Source organism: Thermobia domestica, chromosome 3 (genome assembly GCF_964235325.1).
Source record: "Thermobia domestica chromosome 3, izTheDome1.hap1.1, whole genome shotgun sequence".
NCBI classification, from domain to species: Eukaryota; Metazoa; Arthropoda; class Insecta; order Zygentoma; family Lepismatidae; genus Thermobia; species Thermobia domestica.
In genome coordinates, this window is record NC_137456.1 from 179,028,283 (window position 1) to 179,052,017 (window position 23,735).

Here is a 23,735-nt window from a genome sequence, read left to right on the forward strand (position 1 = left end):
CTTCTAAGGAAAGATGGTCCTAATATTGACTACTCTTATTTATTTTATAAACATTGATTTAGAACTATTGAACAGTTCAATGTTGTATTAGTATAAACGTTTACGGTAACAATATTTGATTCTGTCTTAATTTAATAAATTTAAATATAGCATTAGAAGTTATATACTAGTAGTTGTAAGCAGGGGCGCCCGAAGAAAATTTTCTAGGGAGGGGTCCATCTCCATGGTTGCTATATTACGTTTTGTATTTCTGGTATTTAATATACGTGGTTCGCTATTTTACTTATACATTTTCGTGAGCCAAGTGGGGCCGCGCCCCACCCTGCCCTCCGTTTCGGGTGCCCGTGGTTTAAGTAATTATAGACCTAGTTACAGTGATGGAATTACAAACCTGCGAATGTCATTCTTGTCAAGTTTGGGGAAGGAGTCGATTATATCTTTCTTCATTTTATCAAAATCTTTAGAAGTACCTATTGCACTGCGTGTCTCTGGAGTGTTTAGGACTTTGCATTTATCAAATAAAATCCTGAATCTTTTTCCTTCTTCAAGGTTTTGTTTTACCGTCCAAGGATCCATATATTCAACCTGAACGTTGTAAGTACTTGGATCTCGTAACTTTGTTAATTTCTCAGGAGTGTACTTCACCGAGCTAATCGTTGTTCGCTTTCTCGTTCCTGTAGATGTCACTATGTCCTTAGACTGGCTGCTACTTCTTGTACCCTTTCCTGTCATTGTAGAGGGTTTATTACTCCACTTTCTCTCTTCGTTACTATATTTTTTCGTGTCCGCAGCTTTCGAACTTTTTCTGGAGTCGATAGAAGAATGAACATTCTTTTGTGTTGTGGACATTCTTACAACCTTGTTGAATGGCTCATTATCACCATAAGAATAACCTACAAATACAAAGAGAAAAATTAATTTCTCATTCTAAATTTGTAAACAGAATACTAATGTCAGAAAAATTAAAGATTGATGTATGTTACAGGATTAGAATTACTTTTACGTAGAAATATTCAAAGTTCTATATAGCATTATATGTGCCAAAATTATTGCATTCCATTTTCAGAATTCGACTTCAGCATTGGACTGACCAGTTGTGGTCTCTTGCAAAGTTGAAACTTTCACAACCACGTCTGTTTAGAATATGTGAACATGTGCAATCTTATATATTAAAATTATTTTTCTTACTTCTTTATTACATTTTCATGGTCATTTTCAGAGAAATAATTAAAATAATGTTTGACGCAAAGGGTTCTTACTTTATTTCATATATCACGTTTGAGTGAGAAATTGCTGCTTTTAATTAAAAATCTATTTCCATTTCCATCTAAACAACCATTTCCGGTCTAGTTTGAAAGTTAAAAATACTACTATTAAACTTCACATATGCCATTTGATGTATCATCTTTTTATTTCAAGACTATGGTCAATTCGAACCGAGCTAAAGCCGCGTAATACTTAATATTCGCAACCTATACATATATTATGAACCGAGAGAAGTATTTTTAAATATCTTATTAGTTGAAGGGCTGTGTGAGAATGAGAGCTAACAATATTCCTCCAACAGTAAAACTTAAAATAAATACAAGGATATTGGATGTAAGAACCGGCGAGGAAGTTAAACTTAAGGCGTCAAAATGAACAATATACTTTAAGATAAAATAGGAAAAAGGAAATGAGAGTTTAGGAGAAAATGAAATTTAACAGTTTTACCTTGCATGTTTATCTGTGTAGGTTAAAGCAAATGGTATTAATGCGAGAATAAATTAAAATGGAGAAATGAAAAAAGTAGAAGTAATCGGGAGTATTCTGAGAAAAACCAAGCACACTGTGTTTGTCCACTAAAAAGCCAAGTCTGTGAGAGCTACACTGCAAACTCCACTTACCAGAGTTGAACGCTGTACCACTGACTCGCAGCGGTTCCTAAGATTTAGAAAGAATCTCAAGCAAAGTGAGTGGAAAAAAGGTAACTGTTCTTATATTGTTGTTGTTCTGTGCTTCTGGTTACTAGATCTACAGATAATCCTGGCTCTCAATCTGGTCCAACGCAGACTGGCCTGGAAAACCTTTCCTCCTGAGCACCTCGCAATTCTATCTTCTGGCTTCTAAATAGATCCCCAAAATGGTTTCTTTTGATCAGGCCTTTGGGATATTCCCAGGGTAGATCCTTTAAAAATAATTTCTCTGTGACATTCTCCACGTCCAATTTCAGTATCGTCTCTCTCTTTATACACTCGCCCGGATTAATTATATAACAAAGAAATGCAAGTTTGAACGTCTGGAGAGAAAGCATCCTGGTTTCAATTTAGACCAAGGAAGAGCAAATAGTGTTAGAACTATTAAGAAGAAGGAAAAATCAACAATCGTTTATTTCCTTAGTATTTATTTCATTTACGAAGTACATAAATCAAAGCTGTTGAGTTTATTATATTTTTCTCCTCTTTCCAAGTCTGGTTAGTGGCTATGCAATATTCCAATTGTGATTGGAAGTAAGTCTTCTGGTATATATTGTTCGTAATTTACACGGAGATATCTGTAATTAAAAAAGGTTCAAATGTGGTAGGCCTATTCCATTCGTGTTTCTTTGATTTTATTTCAACTTAAAACGCGTCATTCAACTCCAAATGATGAACGGAGTAGGTGTGTTTGAAACGTGGGTTGAAATAAACAAATTAAAAATGGATTGGACACCAACAATTTAACTTTTTAAATTGAATTTTCGGGTAGTATATGAGATAAGATACTTCATCACTACATAATATAAGCAAATCAAATTAATAATAGTCACCTCCTCTACAACCAACTATTGTCCTTTCTTTGGGTATAGATGAATTTTTACCGGTAAAATGTAGCTGCTTGAAACGTCAACGCCAACGCACGATTATTGCAGTTGACTAGTTTGGGTGTCCAAGTTGGTAGAATGGAAGTACAGTAGACTTCCGAGTATCCTGCTCGCGACTATCCAGCCTAGTTTTCTTTTATCGTAATTAAATGAGGAAGGCAAGGCATTGCATTGGCAACAATGCCAAGGCATTGGAATCGGGCGTCTGCTACGATCCTCCTACGTGTCTTGTTCAAAATACAAGTTGTGACAGGAAAAGAGCAGCGTTCTGCTCTTTGTCCATTGTTTCGTCAGTGTGTAATGGACCTCAATACCGTACGCTTGCCGTTATTCCTGATTATAACTGTACAGTACGTTCAGTACTGTATTCATAGATTGTTCTTGGGGTACGCCTAGTGTTTTTTAAGTGTAGTAGGTACACAGTGAAGATTTGAAAATGGATGATAAACGAAGAAAGTTGTAGTGACTATGGAACAGACTATTCATAAAACTCCGGCCTATCCGGTTTTTTTGTTATCCGGCCTGCCCTTCCGCCACATTAGCCCGGAGTTTACTGTAGTTAATCAATATGTGTAGAAGGAAAAGTGTGACAGTACGTCAAATAATGGGCATGAGGTATGTAAAATGGCACAATTTGTTGGTATATCAAAGTAAATTGTTTTATATGTCAGCAAGGAATTGTCTAATACGCGTATTAACACAAAACGGCGTCAGAACTGCTGTTGGAATAAAATCCTAACCGAGAGAAACCACCAACGACTTTCTCAACTTCTCAACGATATTTGATTTTTAAGCCCGACAGAAATTGCTGGTGTCCGTAAATGCATCCCTGTCTCAACCTATTTCCGAAAGAATATTGCAAAGGAAACACCTTGTAATGAAGATTCGAGTCAAGAATTAAGCCACTTCTCACTGTGGTGTATAAAACTGTACATCTTCACCATTCTCGTTTATTCTCAATGAATGAAGGGTGCATTTCAAGCTGAAAAAGTTTATATGATAGTGTGAGGGTATTTTTCCAATCACGTCTTGGATCCAGTGATATAGTTGAATGTAAAAGTGAACCTCCAAGTTCATTTGGGCATTTTCAGTGCTCAGTGAGCAGGCATTTCTCCATCCTCATTATGAGTTTGCAGTGGACACCCTGTATCTTCCAAGATAACATCTGTCGTGTTAATAGGGCTCAAATCGTCTGTTGGTGGTTTTGAGGAGCATTCATTCAATCTAACACACCCTCCGACTTTAAATGTTAAAACTGAAAGGTAAAATTGAGTTTTACGTACCACTTTTATGCTGCCTAGGTTAAGGAGATGGTGACGATGATAAATGATTACAATGGTGGAATGAATAAAGTGGAAGGAAATGAGAGAGTGCCGAGAAAAAACACGTATACAGTGTTTGTCCACCACAAAGTCCACTTGGCGCGGCCTGGAATCAAACCAGGGTCTTCACGCACCAAGGTGAACGCTCTACCACGGAGCCACAGTGGCTCCCGGGTTTAAATGTACTGAAATTCTGTAGAACTATTAGAAGCATGGAGTGAAGCTGATAAACAAGCACTCGGCACTTCGCTGGAACTACAGGATATATACTGATGCACGACTAAATTCACATTGATATGGGACACAGGCTCGTGAAGAAACCTCCAAGAAAAATAAAAGTATTCCAACTAGAAGCGTGTAGTGCGGGGAACCTAACTTTTGTCCTATGTGTTTGTATAATGGAACTTTTATATAAGCGGCCACCGTTAGTTCAATGAGACGGATGGTCGCTTGATAGGTGGTTTGTATTTTTTATTTTGTAAATACATTTTGTTCGCTAAAGAACGAAACGTGTACTGAAGAATGTAGGTGGTGTATATTTATTTTCTTTCTTTTCTTAGTTGAACCCTATGCATTGATTGACCTCGAATAATGCTATGTTGTTGGAAGAGTACGAAGAAATAAGGAAGTTTCCTCTATATTGTAAATGTCTTTTCGTAAAGAGTCCTCGACAATATACGAAATTCTCTCCTTTCACTCCTGACATGTAGCTTCGTTTACATCTCGTGATCCCTGCTAACTGCATAGTCACAATTTCCATCGTAGGCGGAATATTTTCTGTCTTTCCCTGTTAGTCTCAAACTCATCATCTTCAAGACGGGTACTAATTTCGGTAGCCTTTTCTGTTAACAATATGCCACTAATAGGAATACATTTTGTACGAGCATTTTGAAATATTTATTGTGACGCACAATTGAAACGTGTGATTCAAAAACATGGTAACCCACAAATTTTCAATTTCTGAGTTATACTGTACCCGATAGAGAGCAAAGCATACTGCTTCGTTTAATCTTGTCCAAGATCAAATTGTGCTCTATAGATCGCAGTAATATTCACTTATGGTAAGCCTCTTTGTAACTTTTTGCAATGCATAAGATGGTAACCCACAGTTAAGATGGCGGATAATGAGGAGTCGTGTAATACCTTCCCATCTAAAACGAAAAAAATTAGCACACTAAATGTTTCTTAAATCAATTCAATGAAGATTATTTCTTTATTTCTTTATTAATTAATTAATTTATTTATTTATGACTTCTTTTACGTGGCGAAGTTAAGGCTCTGCAGCCTTCTCCGAGCACTTAACCACGTGCATACATTCTTTTTTTTTAAAAAAAAAAAACACCCATACAAGAAAATATTAACAATTATAAAAGAAAAGTATTGAACCACATAAAAAGAGTATACTACTGAAGTAAAAAACAATAGTTAAACTTCAAAAACATAAATTGAAAAAGTATACAATAGAGAAAACATGGAGAAACCTTAATTGCATATTGCATATAGCGGTACTAGAAGTATGAATATATAAGCTGTACAAACTAACATAGGTTACCTATTGGTTGTGTGTTCATATGTGAGGTATTAATAATCTGGTGAAACGAAGATGTCTCATGTGCTACCAGTATCCTTATCTTTACTTAAGAGAAGGGAATTTACAGATTTTTTAAATTTGGCTACTGTGGAAACGTTGTGTATTAATTGAGGTAAACTGTTCCAGAGGCGTGTAGTACTTACTGTGAAGGATTTTGAGTATGAATCAGAATTGTAACTGGGAATGGAGAGCAAGAAATTATCTTGTGATCTTGTGCTTCTACTATGAAAGTCTGATAAATATAAAAATCTACGGACTAGGCACGATGGTTGTGACGTAGTAAGTATTTTGTACAATAGGGTAAGATTATGTAAATTTATTCTTTCAACTAACGTCAGCCATGACAGTTTTTTATAAAATGATGTGAGATGTTCTCTGTAAGTTAAATTGAAAATAAATCTAATGCAGGCATTTTGCACTCTTTGCAAGCGCTTTGGTTGATTTTCAGTTAGATCAGAATAGACTGAGTCGCAATAGTCAAGATGTGGAAACACCAGTACCTTGACAAATTTGATCTTCAGAGATATTGGTAAGAAATTTCTTAGTCGATTTAACGTACACAGGGCACCAAATGCTCTCTTACGAACTCCATTTATTTGATCTGACCAGGAGAGATTTTGATTTAGTATGACTCCCAAATTTTTGACAGTTGTAGAGAATGGAATAACAGTATTGGACAATTTTATATTTGGAAGCTGATAGATATTAATAGAAGAGAGAATTCTTGGGGACACAATTAAGATGCACTGTGATTTTGTTGCATTTAATTTTAAGCCGTGAGCAGTAGACCAGTCGCTGATTTTTTTTAACTAGTTATTTATTTTCTCAATCGCATTATTAATATCTTGTTGGGGAAAAGAAGCATATAACTGAAAATCATCAGCGTAAATATGGTATTTACAATATGTGAGAATTTTATGGAGATCATTAATGTAGAGGGCAAAGAGAAGGGAACCTAGTACGCTACCCTGCGGCACTCCACTGTTGATACAATGCCATGTCGATATGTGATCCTGATTGATCACTACTCTTTGTTTACGTTCGTGAAGGTAAGAATGAAACCATTTAACCACTGGTTCAGAAAAATTAAACAATAATGATAATTTCTGAAGTAATATGTCAAAATCAATCGTTTGAAATGCCTTACTATAGTCAAGTAGAGTCAGGAGCGTCAGTTTTCTGTTATCAATAGCCCATCTTATATCATCCGTTACGTTTACTAGTGCAGTGCATGTGCTATGATTACTTCGAAAATCAGATTGAAAGGTATCCAATAAATTATTTGTTGTTAAGTATTCCCGAATTTGATCATTTTCAATATATTCAAAAACTTTTGAAAGCACGGGAAGAACACTGATAGGACGATAGTCTGCAATATTGTCAGCGTTGTTCTTTTTTCGAAGTGGGCGGACCTTATCGAGTTTCCATATTATCGGAAAAGTACCTATGGAGAGAGAGTAATTAAGTATGTCAGTGATAAGATTAAGTACATTAAGTAGGATTTTCCTGATCATAGTTATTGAAATATCATCTGTATCAGTGGCTTGAGATTTAATTCTTTGGATCGCTTTTAATACATGTGCAGGCTGTACGTGAGAAAACGAGAACAGAGAGTTGAGTGAGTGGGTGTTAAGTGACTCAGGAAGTGAGTATTGTCGCGAAGATGACACAACTGGGTCATCGTGGGGAAATAATGAGGTAGTTGCATTGTGTTTTCTGTCATGATCTGTACGTTGCTTACCATGTTCTGTTTTCATGATTTTCCAGAATTTCATCTTTGTATTGTTTCCATTCGCTTCTGCATAATCCATTATTGTTTTACCACCTGGTGCAATTGTGTTGAGTGAATCATGCTTATTTTCAATAATAAGCGGTTAATGTAGGATATCAAGTTTTGTATTGTAGTAGTTGCTGTCGGATATCAAGTATTGCATTTTAGTAATTTCAGTATACCTCACCCAGATTTTTTTCCTGGACCACCAAGAATCCAGTATGTATTTCCAGTAACACTGTGTGTCATTTAAAAATTTACGAGGATCCGTTTCTGGTCCAATAAAATCCACGAAAACCATTTTTCGCACCAGTAAGCTTCCATTAGCACAGTATGTATTTGCAAACATTCTTTAGAAATCCGTACTGCGTTGCTGGAAATTCATGCCGGATTGTGGCCCTTGTACCTCAAAAACCGAAAGAACTATTATTGTTACATCGCCTGACGTGTTTTTTCTTTTATTAACACTGCTTTCCTTTGGTGAAGTACAAGGGCCTACACCCCACTTTTCGAATCCTAAGTAACTATATAGTTTTCGTTTGGTGTAGAAAACAAACCTAATAGTGACAAACACTCAAGGCTGGCGGATTGGAACTGGATTACTGTTAGGGTTGGTTAGATTAGGTTAGAAATGGCTCTTTGGGGTATAGCAAAAACGGAAATAGCACCAATATTAATACTCTAACGTGTGTATCAAATTGACATAGGATAATTTGATGATACAGAGAAGGATCAACATGTCATGGAGTAAAAGCAATATATTCCAAGATTCATTTCCGTCTCCTTTAGCCTCGCCGCCATAACCATGGGACGTAAAGCCGAAAGATTTCCAAGATTCATTTTTGTGTAAACTTCTGTTTGGATATTGTGAAAACAATTCGTTTTTATATTAGATTTTCTTCTTAATTTAGGATCGATTTCCTTAGATAATAAAGTTTTTCACAAAGTTTATAATATTTGCATTAGCTGAATTATACTCCACTCGTTCGAGTTTTCTTTATGTCGTTAGGTGCATTTCTGTAATACTCATGTTTTATATTAATACATCAACAAATATTATTTCCTGATATGAAAATCCAATACAAAATGTAAGCCATGACACACAGTAAACATACACACTTGAAAAAATAATGTTTGTATTAATTATGACTTAAATATTAAAACATGGTAACCCATACAACAGCATAAAAAATTAGAAATTCGCTATTTTGATTTGATACAATTATTTTAATCCTTAATGTATAGTCATATGTGAAAAATCAGCTTTCCAACTTCGAAAATGAATTTTGTTGCAGAAAACATCTAACTTCTTAAAACAGTAACATTGTGGGTTACCATGTTCTCGTCTCACAACCTTCAATTCATTTCAGCAAGATGCTATCTATTTATATCTTTACTCTAACGAGTGGTGGAGATAATTCTATGACGCAAATCGAATTGGTCCAGAAAACAAAACACTGCATTCGATAAGAGGACGGTGGAAAGTTGATCATGTATTCTGTTGCAAACTAGTTGATTCAAAGATGATAAAAAGAAGTAATTGCCGTAGAGAGAATGCTTGTGTGTTTCTTTACTGCTGAATGCTCAGACTAAGAGGAGGCTGTTGAATGCATTAACCATACGAGATTTCACACTGAATAATGGTCCCTGAAAAAAAGATGATTAAGAAAAGGTTGTCATTTGCAACATCAGTTCGAGCCTTTGTTTACCCATACCTATTCGTATATGCTGTGTATAATGTTTTATTATATGTAAAAGTATACCTCTTTTTTTATATTTAAAATTTTTGAAGATTTCAACAGAACGATAATTAATAAACATATATTCAACATTTTTGTTTGATATTAGCGTACAGTAATTAAATTACAAGCAATATACTTAAATATGGGCAAACATTCTTCTACTGTCAATCCTGTATATGAAATAACTTACTGGGAAATTTAAGTACTCAATGGAGAACATTAACACCACTCCGGAAAACAAGGCTACCATGGATCCAGACCTGCATGCGAAACATTTATCAATTCTTGTTCATCCATTATATTATTGTAAACACTTATAGTATCCCAATATTTGCACCTATACATTAATTTACATATAAAATAATACAATTGCAATTATGTATCAAAAAACGCAAACAGCAAACTTCTTGCAGCGCCTTCCAACATAAACTATTAAGTCAAGCCAGTGGAGAGATACTCCAGGGAAATAAGTGGTTGGACAGACGAAACTCATAAAACTGAGAATCGGCTGTTCGATTGGGAATTAGTAATTAATCAATGGCGGCTCTTGAAGGAAATAAAATCGGTAACCATTAATATTAAAGCTTTATACCGATGCAATACAGTGGCGGCCGGGGGATTGTGGTTTCGGGTGTTGCAGTACGAAGATCGGAGACAGAAGATATAAAGTGGACTCATTGACTAATCAGCATAACTTTAGATGCAAATGCTATGTGACATGTGAAATTAAATAAAATTCTGTTTTTAAGAAATAAAAAAATTCAGAACATTTTATCCGATTAATCACTTTATTTAATTAGTAAGTTCATTCTCCTCTCTTTGATTGGTGCAAATCTGTCTAATACATGCTGGTTGAACTCTGGTATTCTTATTGTCAGGTCTTTTTCGATGGAAAGCATAACCAATGGTGATAACCTTTCTTGGGACATTCAATTCCTTGAAAGTGTCAATTCTTTTTGATGCGGAAAAACTTTTCGTCTTTTCCTGATGCCATAAGTACAGCTAATATTAATTTCAGAAGCTTTGTAGATTCACTAAATATTTTTTCTAGAATATTGCGAACGATTCATTCTAGCAAACTCAGTCCCTGACAGTGATCCGAATTCCTCTTCAGCGTTGACTGAAGAGAGTCCGTAGCAGAGATAAGTGTTGTAAAAAAATGTACATTGAACACACTTTATTCACAGTTTATCCAGGAAAATTTAAAATAAATTGAAGAAATGTATCTAGTGCAAACAACATTACTGCCATAAGATATCCCGCAAATTTAAACTGGATTTTTTTCGAACATTCTCCTAAATTGCCCTTTGCTTGTTTTATCCAAGCCTTAATTGCAGGTTTTTCCTCAGCTGAAAGCTCGTCAATGTTTTTTTGTACGTTATTTATAGAAGTCATCGTGTACAATTCATTCAGAATTTTTAGGTTATTTAGAGAATTAAAGCGCATATAATAAAATTAAATCTAATAACAAAACCAAAAGAACTGATACAAAAGAGGTATTGGTATATGAATTCCGAGTGTCACATATTCCGAGTGTCACACATTGAAAAAACTACATTCCAATTCATCCGTCTTGGTTGTTATACAATGCACGATGAACACAATATAGTTCCACATGAAGCGAAACAATGCTTATCAATGTCATATGTTCTGGAAAGGAAACATCGAAACCCGCCAGATGTAGGATAAGCATGTAACAGAAGCCAAAAATCAAAGAGCATCAAAACAAACAGCACTGCCAGTTCTACACCCAAAAATGTTAGCTGGAAGGGGTCCAAAGTATTTTAAGGAGGTCCAATACGTCTACGTAATATGGAACCTGTCTTATACTGCACCCGAAAAGTCGATAAGTAATTCTTAATTACTGTCACCTATATTTTTAGAAAAAATGATAGAACGATTATTTTTATAAGAAAAGAAAGAGCCTAGAAAAAATATTTAGCCTATATCAATCGTTTCTCTGTTAAACAAGTATAGTTCGTTAGGAAAGTCTACAAATGTTAGTTAAGTTTCGAAATTTTGGGGAGGTCCGGACACGGTGGACCCCCTCGTGGCTACGCCCCTGAGCATTGCTAACTAATCACAAATTCAATGTGGCGTTCCCCATTATACAGCTCTATGTGGAAATTATCAAGAGTATAAAATATACTTATTTTATAAAAGAAATATGTATATACTAAAATACTATCCACAGAGGAGGGGGCGATTCTACATACTGACTTATTAATATTTGATTCACAAATTACTGTAGAAGAAGCTTTCATTATCAATATAAGCTAACAGTAAAAATTAGCTTGTAAATGTGGGTCTACTTTCATTTGTTTTCTGCTCTACTAGATATTTTCTTTCTTATTTTGTAATTCTGCAATCACTTTTTTTTTAATTGTCGTTATATTGATTTGCTTCAGTATGGTCCCATAATTTAAAAATATGAATGAATAAAACAAATGTCATTTGTTAATTGCTAACTAACTAACTAACTAACTAACTCTATGGCCTATGGAACCCGGAGGTTCAGTGCCGCGTTCACAAAAGCTCTCCACTGACTTCTATCCTTAGCTAATTGGATCCAGTTTCTACTTTGTATTCCTATCTCTGAGAGATCCATCTTAATATTATCTTCCCATCTGCGCCTAGGTCTTCCTAATGGTCGTTTTCCTATGGGTCTACCAGACAAGACTTTGAAAGCGTTTCTACTTTCTTCCATTCTAGCTACATGACCTGCCCACCTAAGCCTCCTAGACTTGACGACCCTAACAATGTTGGGTAAACCGTATAAACTATGTAGTTCCTCGTTATGAAGTTTCCGCCATTCCCCATTCTCGTTCCTCTTGGGTCCGAATATTCTTCTCAGGATCCTGTTCTCAAATACTTTCAGTCTATGTTCTTCCCTCAGAGTAAGCGACCATGTTTCGCAACCATACAGAACAACAGGTATGATTATCGTTTTATATATTTTAAGCTTCAAATTCCTCGACAGAATTCGCGACGACAAGAGATTTTGAACCGAATAGTAACACGAATTCCCTGCTTTTAGTCGACATTTAATTTCTTCGTGAATATGATTTTCGTCTGTTAATATTGATCCTAAATATTTGAAAGTATCCACTTTATTAAAAGTATTATTTAATATTTTAACGCCTCCACAATTTGCCGTATTACGGTCCCGACGCACTTCCATGTATTTAGTTTTCTCTGCATTTACTTCTAAACCCATGTCCCTGCAAGCGTTTAATAAGATCTCTGCATTTATTTCTACTGTTCTCCTATCATCCCCTATTAAATTTACATCATCAGCATATGCCATAACCTGGTGAATGCCGTTCAACTCTAGGCCCTGGTTGCTATCTTTGATTTTCCTTATGGCGTATTCCAGCACAAAGTTAAATAATAATGGCGACAACGCATCTCCTTGTTTCAGGCCATTTTCGACGTGAAAGCTCGTAGACAAAAATTTTCCTACCCGGACTTTACTTTGGGATTCACTTAAACATATCTTAATTAATCTAATTAGCTTTCTCGGTATTCCAAGCTCTGTAAGAACGTTGTATAATGTTTCTCTCCTAACCGAGTCGTAAGCCTTTCTAAAATCAATAAATAGTTGATGTACCGAGGTATTGTATTCCCACTTCTTTTCGAGTATTTGGCGAATGGTAAATATTTGGTCGATAGTTGATCGATTTCGTCTAAATCCGCACTGATAATCTCCAATAATTTCATCTGCGTATGGGGTCAATCTTGCTAACAGAATATTTGAAAGGATTTTATAGGATGTTGACAGAAGAGAAATGCCTCGATAATTATTACAGTCAGTTTTGTCGCCTTTCTTGTGAATTGGAACAATGATTGACTCTTTCGACTCTTGTGGCAATTCTTCCTTGTTCCAGATAAGGAGAATGAGTTTGTGTATTTTGTTCCACAATTTTTCGCCTCCAATTAACATTTGTTAATTGCTAGTGAAATAAAATTCAGAAATCTTATTTAGCGCGAAAAACCTTCTCGTTCACTGGAAACCGTGCTGTGTTGCAGAAGCACTGCAACGACTTTTCCTTTTAACTTCTGAGATAGGGGAAAGAAGACTTAACATTCGCTCCAATTGCCGCGCTGAAAGAATCTGGTCGTTGTATGCTCGCTGCAACGCAATATAAATAGAGACTCGGTGACGGATTATTTTTCGCTTTTTAAAACGGATTAACGGAACGGACAGTTACAGAAGTAAAAAATATGTTATTTAATGTGTATATATGCGAGTATTAGAAAGTATTGTTTCTGTTCTTTACTATTATTGATAATATATATGAATCGGTCATTTGAGAAACACCTCATATCCAGGGCCGGATTTCCCAATAGGCCCAGTAGGCCCGGGCCTATGGGCGCAAGCTCCCAGGGGGCGCACAGCCGAGAGAAAAAATTCTAGTTTTACTTTAAAAGACAGTTTTTGTGTCGCGTTATCAAAATACTTCATGTAAGCTGTGTTTCTGAGATTAAAACTATTTTATAATGTATTAGTTTTTTTTTTTTATTTATTTGCTCAAATGGCTAAATTGAACAAAACCAGTTATTCACCAATCTTTTGTTAATACATTAACGGTATTTTGTTATGCCCAGAACCAAGTAAATTCCTCAAAAAACTTGCAATGATAAAATTGCATTGTGGAGTGGTGTTTAAGCAATTAAGATATAGGCCTGATATAATTTTTAATAAAGGTTTTTAGGAAAGTAACTTTAACCAGACTAGGAGGCGGAAAAATTATTGGGCCTAGGGGCGCCAAAATGCTAAATCCGGCCCTGCTCATATCCAAAAAAAAGGTATACTTTCGGGAAATCTAAAAAAAAAAAAAACAGTTTTTCCATAATTTAACATAATATATTTTTTTGAAATTTGTTATATGTTTCTACAGGGGTTTGGTAAGCTAATGTACGAAAATAAAATTTTATTATTTTTATTTTGATATTTAAAAAAAAAATTATAAACGTTGTTGGAGATGTGTTGTTTCTCAAATGACTAACTAAACGATATGTTATCAGGTATGAAATAAAAGGTAAAACAATTCAAATTATTAATAAAAATCAGTATTTTCTTTTTCAAATAATGTATACACATTTTCCAAACATTGTTTCTTAAAACAGTTCAATGTCATCCATATGGATAGTTGGCCAGTCATAAATTTTTGAATAAAATTCACCAACAATGTCTGCAGGTATATAGGCTTCGACTTTCTTGAGATCATTGATTATGTTGATGTTGATATGTACACATTTTTGCAGGTAGGCACTGATTTTTGGAAGCTCTGGTAAACCAGTTCCCGATTTTTTCAATTCAAAACTTTGTTAATTGAGTCCACCAATAAAGTTTTTTACTTTAACTTGGCCTACATGTTTATTAGAGTAATGAAACCCCATAAATGTTGAAATGTTGAATTTTATTTTGTTTTCCCTTGGGATGTTCCTTGCTTGAGTCTCCGTAGATATTACATTTTTTTATATAAAATTGACCAAACCATGATTTAAAATCCTTAACTTTTTCACTTTCTACTATTTCCACCAGGAACTTGTCCTGAATAGTAGCAGAGTGCAGCATAAGTTCATCATACTGTTTTACTGTGTAAATCCTGTCAGTTGTTTTAATTTTTCGTTTGGTTACACTAAAGTCGTGGTCATACGGAAGGTACGAATGACCTCGAATAGGAATATAATGATGAATACTGCCGAATCGGCCAGTTTCTATTAGGGCAAGAAAAAACCGCACAACCACGGTGTTTTTGTTTTGTCCAGGTGCACCATCGGAAAAAAACATGAATATGCCTAACACCAGCATCAAGAACTTCATTGATATAGTCAACTAAAAATGAACAAATTTCTTTTGGCCCCTTCTTAGCTAAGCCCTCATGATGTACATAAAACTTGGCTTTATTGGTTGCAACATCATGAATATTAAAAACATTCACTGTCAACTGCCGTAAGTAAAATATTTCTTGAACTGGTATTTGAGGAAGTTGAAGGTTTTGCATAAAGTCCATGCAGATCCCACCCACTTTTTCATCCGTTAAACACTTTTGTCTAATATTTTCAATGGCTTTGAAAAACTTTTGTGATCTCTTTTTATGCACAAGGAGTTCTGCAACATAAACTCTTTTAGCTACATCATTCAGATGGACTTTTTATTTTGACAGTTCCTTACATTTACAACAAGAATCAGAGGCCTCCCAAAATTAGGTCAAAATGCTCATGAAATATTTTCAAATAAATCTCGTAATAAACACTCAAGTCTGATGTTTTTCTTTGAAAAGTTGCCACATAATTCTTACATTAAGGTCAGCGTTCAAGTATTTGTAAGACCTGCTATTGTAATGGGCTTCTTTCTGGGGAAAAGAGGCTATGTGGTCGTCAATAGCCTTTATGATATGACCTGGCTTAGCGTTCCCTGGAGCATTTGTCATTTGAGAAACAACATATTTCCAGGAGATGAGGTGTTTCTCAAAGGAATGGATATTTTCTAGTGCGCCATCACCATGGTTACTAAGTGGAGGTGAGTTGTTCTATGCGTATTGGATGTGTCTAGCCCTCACCAATAATTTAATATGTCTAACTCAATTTTGGCCAAAAATGGACATGAGGTGTTTCTCAAATGACTGATTCATATATATAAAGTACAATTAGAGAGAAGCAGGTCAATAATATGGGAGGAGAAAACTTGTAGACGGACTTGAGGGACTTGTTTTCCTATAAATGATGTTTCCCGTTATCTTTCCAATGAAATATTAAATTACAAACCTTACAATTTAAAATTTTCGGGAGAACGTATGATAAGTGGCCCTGATGGACAAGTAGAAGTTTTAACGAAACAAAGATTCAACCAGCAGAATTGATTGATAATAATGTTGATCGCAATATTTTAACAGAGAGAGAAAGAAGAGAGAGAATATATGTCAACTCTTGTAATATTCCTAAATTACATATGAGCTTTCTTAGTGTATCGTTGTACAGTGAAACCTGTCTATGTTGGCCACCATCGGTTCCATCGAAAAGTGGCCAACTTAGACAGGTGGCCAACTTACAGAAAATAAGTGTGATTTGTGTATTTTTAGAATAGGATTTCTAGTATTACTTGATTGTAAAATTTTAATAAGCAGTGGCACGACAGCTACTTATAAATAATGTATATAGAGTAATCATAAAAAATATACAGTACTAGAAAATATTACTATAGTATGCAAGAGCGCCGATTTCTCTGTAAATTTGGGGGGGGGGGCAATTCAGATGCAGAAGGTATATATATGAAGATTTTAAGACAAATTGCACTCAAATTATACCAAATATTGTATACTCATAAATAAAATAGGGCCACATGAGCTTTGGGAGGCCCGGGCCCCCTCGGTCCCCCCAGGATCGGCGCTCTTGATAGTAGGTTTAATATATATGCATGTCTTTCTCTTCCTGAAAACTAGTCTGGTACATTGGATTATTCGGATTGAAAACACAATAACACAAACAACATGAAATAGAAGTGTATGTACGCAGTTTATTGAAATTGATATTATAGCACACTGAGTTATTCAGATTGAAAACAAGAAAAGCTAAGTTATAAATTGACAAATTCATATGCAATTTATATGACTTCTTTTCAGTTGTTACTGAATGGTGGTTTATTCTAGACACATTTGCTTTATTCTTTTTGGCAGATATGCACATTCTAATATTGTAGTTAACTACCTATTGTTAATGAGCTAGAAGTGTTTCCCTTGAAGCAAAAGATGTTTTGAGAAAATCTTGAGGGAACTCATATCTCAAAACCTCCGCTACCATTTGACATGCAGTCAGGTGCCAATAAATGACAATTGAGCTTTAACCTTGAGAATTTTCCGGAATTACTAAAGCTTCCCACTGATGAAAGGAGCCGATATAGCTAATGGTTTTACCAAAACAGACAGGGTAAACAAATACTTACAACCATTTCCTGTATTCCTGTACGTGCTTTTTGTTATTCACATCTTCCTTCACGACCCTTTTATGAAGGTAGTGTTCTGGCCATTGACCTCCAAGAACAAATCGCGCCAATCTATGCTTCTTTGTGTCCAGTCACAAATACAGAACATCTGCCTCTTATATGGGAATTCGAAAGATTTAAGAAAAATAACAAAACTGTATTTTTCGCGGCCAAGATACGCAGGTAAATTTATCATTATCATCATAGGGTAAACATTGCTTCAGTGTGGCCAACTTCCAAGATAGACAGGTGGCCAACTTATAGAGTAGTAAGTAACGAATGTCTTATAGAGAAATGCAGGTTCAAGACGAACTAGGCCAAGATAAGCAGGTGGCCAACTTAGAGAGGTGGCCAAGTTGACAGGTTTCACTGTAGTTACATCGTTAGCGTCAACCGTCCTGAAATATGATCACAGCTAGGGGATACCGACTAGGGGTGGACGGTTCCTGGAAACGTAAACCGAGGATTCGGTTTGTTACTTAAACCGGTTTGGAACGGTTAACCGAAACCGAACCGAACCGTTCCCAAACCGAACCGAACCGTTCCCAAACCGAACCGAGCCACTCAGACTAAGCCGAAACCGAACCGAACTGTAATACAAATTGTTAAATTTCTGGTAGTTTTAGTACTCATAAAATAGTATAACTGTAATATTTCCATTGTGCGACTCTTCACACTAGAACATAATTTAGTACTATTAAATTAAAGTAGTTCCCAGTTACTTTGGTCGGTTATCATATTTATATGGTTCTCATAATAAAATATCAATAGATAAGAAACGAGTCAGTCTTTACTCAAAAATATTTATCTTTCTTTCCCTTGTATTATAATATAGCACCAGGATATATTTTTTCGAAGTACAGTAACATTCGCCATCATGAATATTTACAAGTTACATATTATCATTTAACATTTATAATTTTGAATACTTAAGGATACCTTGAGTTCTCTCGGATTTCAGGTAAGGGCAAAGTCGATTCACTGAACTATTGAATACTATTGTATACGATATTTATCCCAAGACTGAGACACTTCATTCTTTCTAATTCTAGTATATATCTTCTACATCAAAATTCTTTCCACTACGACTTTTATTTCTCTTTCCTTTCTTAATTAACTTCCCCACATAAGAACTTTTAGCCCCAGACAATTTTTTACACAGATTCCATATTCATTATACAGTACAGTAAAACCTGTCAACTTGGCCACCTGCTTATCTTGGCCTGGTTCGTCTTGAACCTGCATTTTCCCATAAATTATTCATTACTTATTACTCTGTAATTTGGCCACCTGTTTATCTTGGAAGTTGGCCGCATTAAAGCAATGTTTATCCTATGTTGATAATGATAAATTTATGTGCGTATCTTGAGCATGCAAATACGTTTTGTTATTTTTTTAACTCTTTCATATTCCCGTATGAGAGCCAAATGTTCTGTATTTGTTACTGGAGACAGAGAAGCATAGATTCCCACGATTTGTTCTTGGATAGATTCCCACGATTCTTAAGTTAAAGGCTAATATAATTAATACATGTTCACCTCTACTTTTTCGTTGCAAGAATTAATAATATTAATATAATAACAGCAAAAGTTGCCGTACCCATTTTATACAAAAGCAACATCTGGACGGAGACAACGTATCAAAACAGGCACGAGAAAAATCAAGTATGTGCACTGCTCTGTATTCGATTTCACCATACAGGTTGTAAACCATTGGCCACCCAGTCATTTCAGGATGAGTTTAATTTTCATTCTAAACGAAGCTTCCCCTGGAATAACATCCACCCTTCAAGTAATTGTCCCCTTTCCAGGGTATCTATCCTAAATCTGCATATGCTGTAAAGTTGTCTTCCAACTGATATTAAGAGTTTTATTTCACAGTAAAAGTACCCACACAGTATAAATCCTCAATTGTTTCAGTAATATCGAAATAATTTTACATCTGAATAAAGTTATACCGAAAACATAACATTGCACACTTATTGTAATCTCAGGTTGGACGGTTCCTAATAACGCAAACTGCATTTCCATCGATTTCGAATATTGAACTGAAACTGAACAAAATAGTCCACAAACAGGCTCCAACAGTTCTTAAACCGAACCGAACCATTCTACAAACCGAAACGAACCGTTCCCAGACCGAAGCGAACCGAACCGTTTCCAAACCGAACCGAACCGAAACGGTTTGAAGCCAAAACCGACTGATTCTAACCGGTTTTTGGAACCCCCCTAATACCGACGAAGGGATCTACCGAACCCGGACCCTCAAAAAATCTTACTTTTTAAAAAATGATTGTGTTTTGCCTGTACTCATGGAAAGTCCATCTGATTTGGACCGCATGAAATCTTAGTAACTTGACACACATGTGTGCACTTCCTTATTAAAACTATACTTGATTTAACAGTGAATTTATTATTGGTTTATTTCTAAAGAACAAAGAAAAATATAAGCATTTATATTGGCCAATCAATAAGCGCGAGAATTTTCCTGGATTTTATGAATATGCCCTTATTCCCTTTTAGCTAAATTTACCTATGAAATTTCTCTAGATTAGGGAGATTTCCCTCAAACTACGAATACTGCTTGTTATTACTGCGATACCCATGTAACTTCTACAGCATGAAACTAAAATATCAGATTATCAGGAACATATTTTTTTTTTCTTTGGCATAGCAAAAATATACTCCCTTTTCAAAAGCAAAATATAAAAAGTTCCTGGAGTGTACAACTTCCGCTACTTGGAAATTATTTATCGTTTACTCGGGTCGGATGCAGAATAATGTCGTGTCTGTTTCTTGCAATATTGTACCCCTCTCAACTCTCGACACCCTGCATAAAAATTTCTGGGTCCGCGCCTAATTGCAGTTTATACTTTAAGAATGTAACTACAAACTTCAGTTCATAAATAATAATAATAATAATAATAATAATAATAATAATAATAATAATAATAATAATAATAATAATAATAATGAGGAGAAGGAGGAGGAGGAGAAGGAAAAGCAACAAACGATATTGAGTTCTGACTTTTGAATGGGTATTATATGCTTGTATGTAGAAAGTAATTGCTTGAGTTTTGCAGTTCAAGAATTCGGCTTCTTTTTTCTTTCCTTTCTGTTTTTTTTTAGTGTACCTTAATAATTTGCTATGAGAATCTTAACTATTCAAACATTACTATGCTATAAATAAAATAATAACAGTAAGACTGCAGACTGGTTTTTCATACATATGTAAACAAGAAAAACTTATTACGTCAATACCAAAATAATTTATACAATAAAGCTATCAAATTAAAAAAAAACGCATGTAGTGCAAATTGAGAGGTCGCTATAGTGCCCACTATCAGAGTGGTCCAGAGATTTTATTACATCCAGGCATCAGACCATATTAAAAAAAAAAAAAAAGTCGATGTGCGGACGAGTATAGACATTATTAAACATATCGAATGGCGAGACATCATTAATATTGTTGTGCGTAAATGGAGGTAAATTAATAACATTATTTGCGTTCATTAGAAAAATTCTGGGGAGGGCCACTTTGCTTCTGGGGGGCGACACCCCCTTGTCCCCTTTAGTTCCGCCTATGTACGGCACGTAACTGTTTGGTAAGTGACATAAACTATCCACTTCCTCGTTGTTAACTTTGTACCATTTTCCATTTCAATCTCTCTCCTCTTGGGTCCTAATATTCGTTTCAGGATTTTATTCTCAAATATTTTGGGTCTGCTTTCATTCAATAGAGTAAGCGACCATGTAAGCGTCTTTGATATGTACTCATTTATTTTAAAGGTAGTAGTCCTTGCAATGGTTTTACACTTGTAACATTATACTTCTAAACATGAAAAACTCGCGAGGTAATAAAACAGTTGCATTGTGGGAAAGAAACGAGCATATATGTTATCAACATGGCGAATGTACAAGTACAATAAGTAACAGTTTTAACATTCGTGAAGCAATACGTTGATAACGAACAAAATCTTCTAAAAGTTTGTGAAGAGCACGGATTAATGAACCTAGTTAACAAATGGCAGAAAGTGTGCAAAGGTGATAACAGCGAAAAAACTTGGCGAAAGTGGACGCCCAACTTCGGAATAAATGCCCTCATTTTAACCATAAAATTATTTTTATGACGGACTATTCTTAATCAGTATCTTTAAACTACCTTACACTAGGCCTACCCTACTTGTTTATGCATTACACATTTGACCACATTGTGTGACATATTTGTCATACCTTAATATAGCCTAGTAAATATTTATCATAATATCGTGCTGCAGGAGGGTTAAACCCCAAATTTCCCTTGCATACTCCGTTGGTTGCTTTCATAAAAACGATGTTTAGACATAGTCTTTGTGAAGTAATATATTTTGCTACTAAATTTTCTAAATAATGGTCACCAAATCGTTTGACTGTACCTCGTTATTAGTAATCAGAACCCTTGTAAATATTACATTTGAGTGAGTAAATTCAAAGTAAACAGATCGAAAGTATTTACAAGAAAAAATCAGCTGCTGTTGTCTTTAAAAGGAAATTACTTCAATTATACATTACTGAACTTCATCTCGGTGTTATGTTCATTATACGCGTTTTTTATTTACTTACCAATGAATTTAATGTTATCTTACTTTTACAATTAGGCTTAATCGAATATAGCAAATAATAAAATCCATTAAATTTCTTCTTCTTTTTAAACTTTTTTTTTTTTTAGATATAAAACGTTGATGAAGCGCAGATTTCAGTCCAAGCTTTTCCTGAATATTATTAGAAAGAAAGTTGATGAAAGAATAATCTTGCTTTCAGTTTTCCAATCAAGTTTAAGAAATCACTTTTCTTGCTCTAATGATATCCTATGTGTGATATCCTATTTATCTACAGTGTTATTTTCTTGGCACATTCCAGAATAATTGCTTACAGATTGATAATGTGCGTGCAAGCTGATGTGCCATAAAATATTATTCATGCAAAACAGTGCGTGCAAGCTGATGTGCCATAAAACATTATTCATGCAAAACAAAAAGTCCACCATTCTGCGCTACGTAGTTACTACAACCAAAAATTTTATCTATTCTCGTTGTGAAGATTTACCTTGTTACTGGAGAATGATTCTTCGAATAATTTTGAATAATTTCAAGATCGCAACCTTTTATGTGTAGTATTTTCGCGGATCCCAAGAGTTTCAGGTATTCTCTGATCTTATTGGCCGATACAGGTAGGCCATCAAGAGTCATGACCTACATATATCAGAAAGTAAACGCAAAATGCTGTCGACCCTCATACTCGAGCGTGCTAGCGCAACTTGCTGGTAATGAAAATCGTTTTTAGCGTGGTTCAAACCCGCCCCAAGACTTTTTATTTTTTTTTTAAATTTTCATAACACTTTTTTCATTAAAATAAGCTTCCAGTTTTACTATACGGATCCATAGTAATAATAATAATAATAATAATAATAATAATAATAATAATAATAATAATAATAATAATAATTATTATTATTATTATTATTATTATAGTAGTAGTATTAGTGGTAGGAACCGGTTAGAAACGTTGCAGGGGTTGGTTGGGTTCCATTCTCTTGCCCAAATTTTTCTGTACATTTTACATGACCAACTTTAACAGCTGGCTAGGGTAGCGCGCGAAAAGTAATACAGGGTAGCGCGGAAATACTGAAACTGTTTGGATTGGCGTAAATGCTTACAGGTAGTTTTAACACTATATACTGTGCAACATTGCTGTTATATATGACGTTAGGTGTACTATATGCACTTTCATCATTGTTTTCTTATGTGTATTTTCGTATTTTTCTGAGTTTTTATATGTTGGAATGTGTATGAGAAGTATTAAACAATGTGTATGTGTGTATGAGAATGTATATGAATTTACACAAGTTTCGTGATAATAAGACAGTTTGTGCAGCAAAAAATAATGTAAATACTCAAACATATGACAAACAACGCGACTTAATAGAGTACTTATAATAGTTTCATACGTACAAACTTCATCTTTTAAGAATAAATACAGGTATATCTTCCACTTCCACATCTTTACCATTAATAGTGGTCATTAAAAGCACCAGGCTGATGCCTAAGTGTGTCAAAATTGCAGAAAAAGAATGATAAACTAACAACAGGAAATTCATGTCATTTTGTGAATTAAGAGCGATGGATAATGCAATTAAACTAAAAATAATTGATGATTTGATAAATCATTAGTAAACTTATTCTTTATCCAGCTGGCCTTTGTCTGTCTTTAATGTGAAGTTTGGTGTAGTATCTTTTTGTATAAGTATGTATTTATATTACTTCATTGAAATATAAACTTCTGCAGAGTAGAATTTTATATTACTATATAAAGAAGTGAAAAACTTACGTTTTAGTTCGAAAATTTGCCTCTTAGTCATGAGAAAGTTGTGATGTATTAGTGTTTTGAAAAAGCATTTTTTAAAAATAAGTTTAAGCCTGAATTCAGTAAAAATTGTGGCAGA

General features: G+C 34.8%; 1 protein-coding gene across 2 annotated transcripts in view; it reads right to left on the reverse strand.

The window, feature by feature from the left end:
* Nucleotides 1–21,935, reverse strand: part of LOC145680887 (uncharacterized) — a 116,772-nt gene extending 94,837 nt beyond the window's left edge. The window contains exons 1-3 of one of the 2 annotated variants that reach the window (XM_081752039.1): nucleotides 21,857–21,935; nucleotides 9,459–9,528; nucleotides 392–893 (exon numbers count right to left, since the gene is read on the reverse strand). In XM_081752039.1, coding sequence (XP_081608165.1) covers nucleotides 392–849 — 458 coding nt within the window. In that variant the 5' untranslated portion in view covers nucleotides 850–893; nucleotides 9,459–9,528; nucleotides 21,857–21,935. The remainder of the gene's footprint in view (nucleotides 1–391; nucleotides 894–9,458; nucleotides 9,529–21,856) is intronic. The other variant, XM_081752040.1, reaches the window with a different exon arrangement.
* Nucleotides 21,936–23,735: the final 1,800 nt, after the last annotated feature.